At 51.1% G+C, this 788-nt stretch overlaps 1 protein-coding gene across 1 annotated transcript in view; it reads right to left on the reverse strand.

Annotated features, from left to right (window-relative positions):
- Nucleotides 1-294, reverse strand: part of LOC119334693 — a 1,803-nt gene extending 1,509 nt beyond the window's left edge. Inside the window, exon 1 of the mRNA XM_037607234.1 lies at nt 16-294. Coding sequence (XP_037463131.1) covers nt 16-279 — 264 coding nt within the window. The 5' untranslated portion in view covers nt 280-294. The remainder of the gene's footprint in view (nt 1-15) is intronic.
- Nucleotides 295-788: the final 494 nt, after the last annotated feature.

A 788-nucleotide genomic window follows, 5' to 3' on the forward strand; every position in this document is an offset into this window, starting at 1 on the left:
TGGGCAGGTACGGACGGGGTCGAGCTCGGAGTCGGAGGGGAGCTGGAGGATGTCGCGGACGATGGCGCGGTCGGCGGCGTCGAGGCCGGTGCGGCGGGTGCGCCAAAGGGCCTGCAGGATGTACTCTACCGAGTCCTTGGAGCGCGCGCGGGCCAGCAGCGGGAGGTGCTCGTGCCCCCAGAGCGCCGCCGCCAATGACGTCCCGTGCTCCATCGCCGGCCGTGTTCTGCCGCCGCGGGCAGGGGAGACTATGGCCTTGTGGGCTAAGACAGAAGACATGACTGCGTAGCAGCGAAGGCAATGTCGATTGCTAACGGGCTGAAAGTAGTCCATGGGCCTTAACTGTGGAGAGCTCAGAGATCAGAAGGGCCATTTCGCGCACCAGGCCCATCCACTAGCAGCATGGCTGGCTCACCGAAATCACTGGAAAAAACTAGTTCACCTCAAAAAAAAACTAGTACCCCTAAAAAAATAGAAATAACTAGTTTTTTTAGGCAAAACACACATTATTTATTACTCATAAACAATGTTTACAGGAACTGCAGCAGGGTCATAAGGTATTCCCAGCCAAATATGCCTACCAACATCTAAATTAACAGTGTGCTTTGCGAGAGAATGAGCATCAAAATTAAAGCTTCTACATTCATAAACTAAATTATACTTGTTGAAAAATGATTCCTACGTAAACTAAATTATACTTGTTGAAAAATGATTCCTACGCTGCAATCGGAAGCAACAACTATTCTTGAGAGAGGGAAAGATCATCGGCTAGTGCAAGGCCCTCTCAG

The sequence above is a fragment of the Triticum dicoccoides genome, chromosome 7A, assembly GCF_002162155.2.
Source record: "Triticum dicoccoides isolate Atlit2015 ecotype Zavitan chromosome 7A, WEW_v2.0, whole genome shotgun sequence".
NCBI lineage: Eukaryota > Viridiplantae > Streptophyta > Magnoliopsida > Poales > Poaceae > Triticum > Triticum dicoccoides.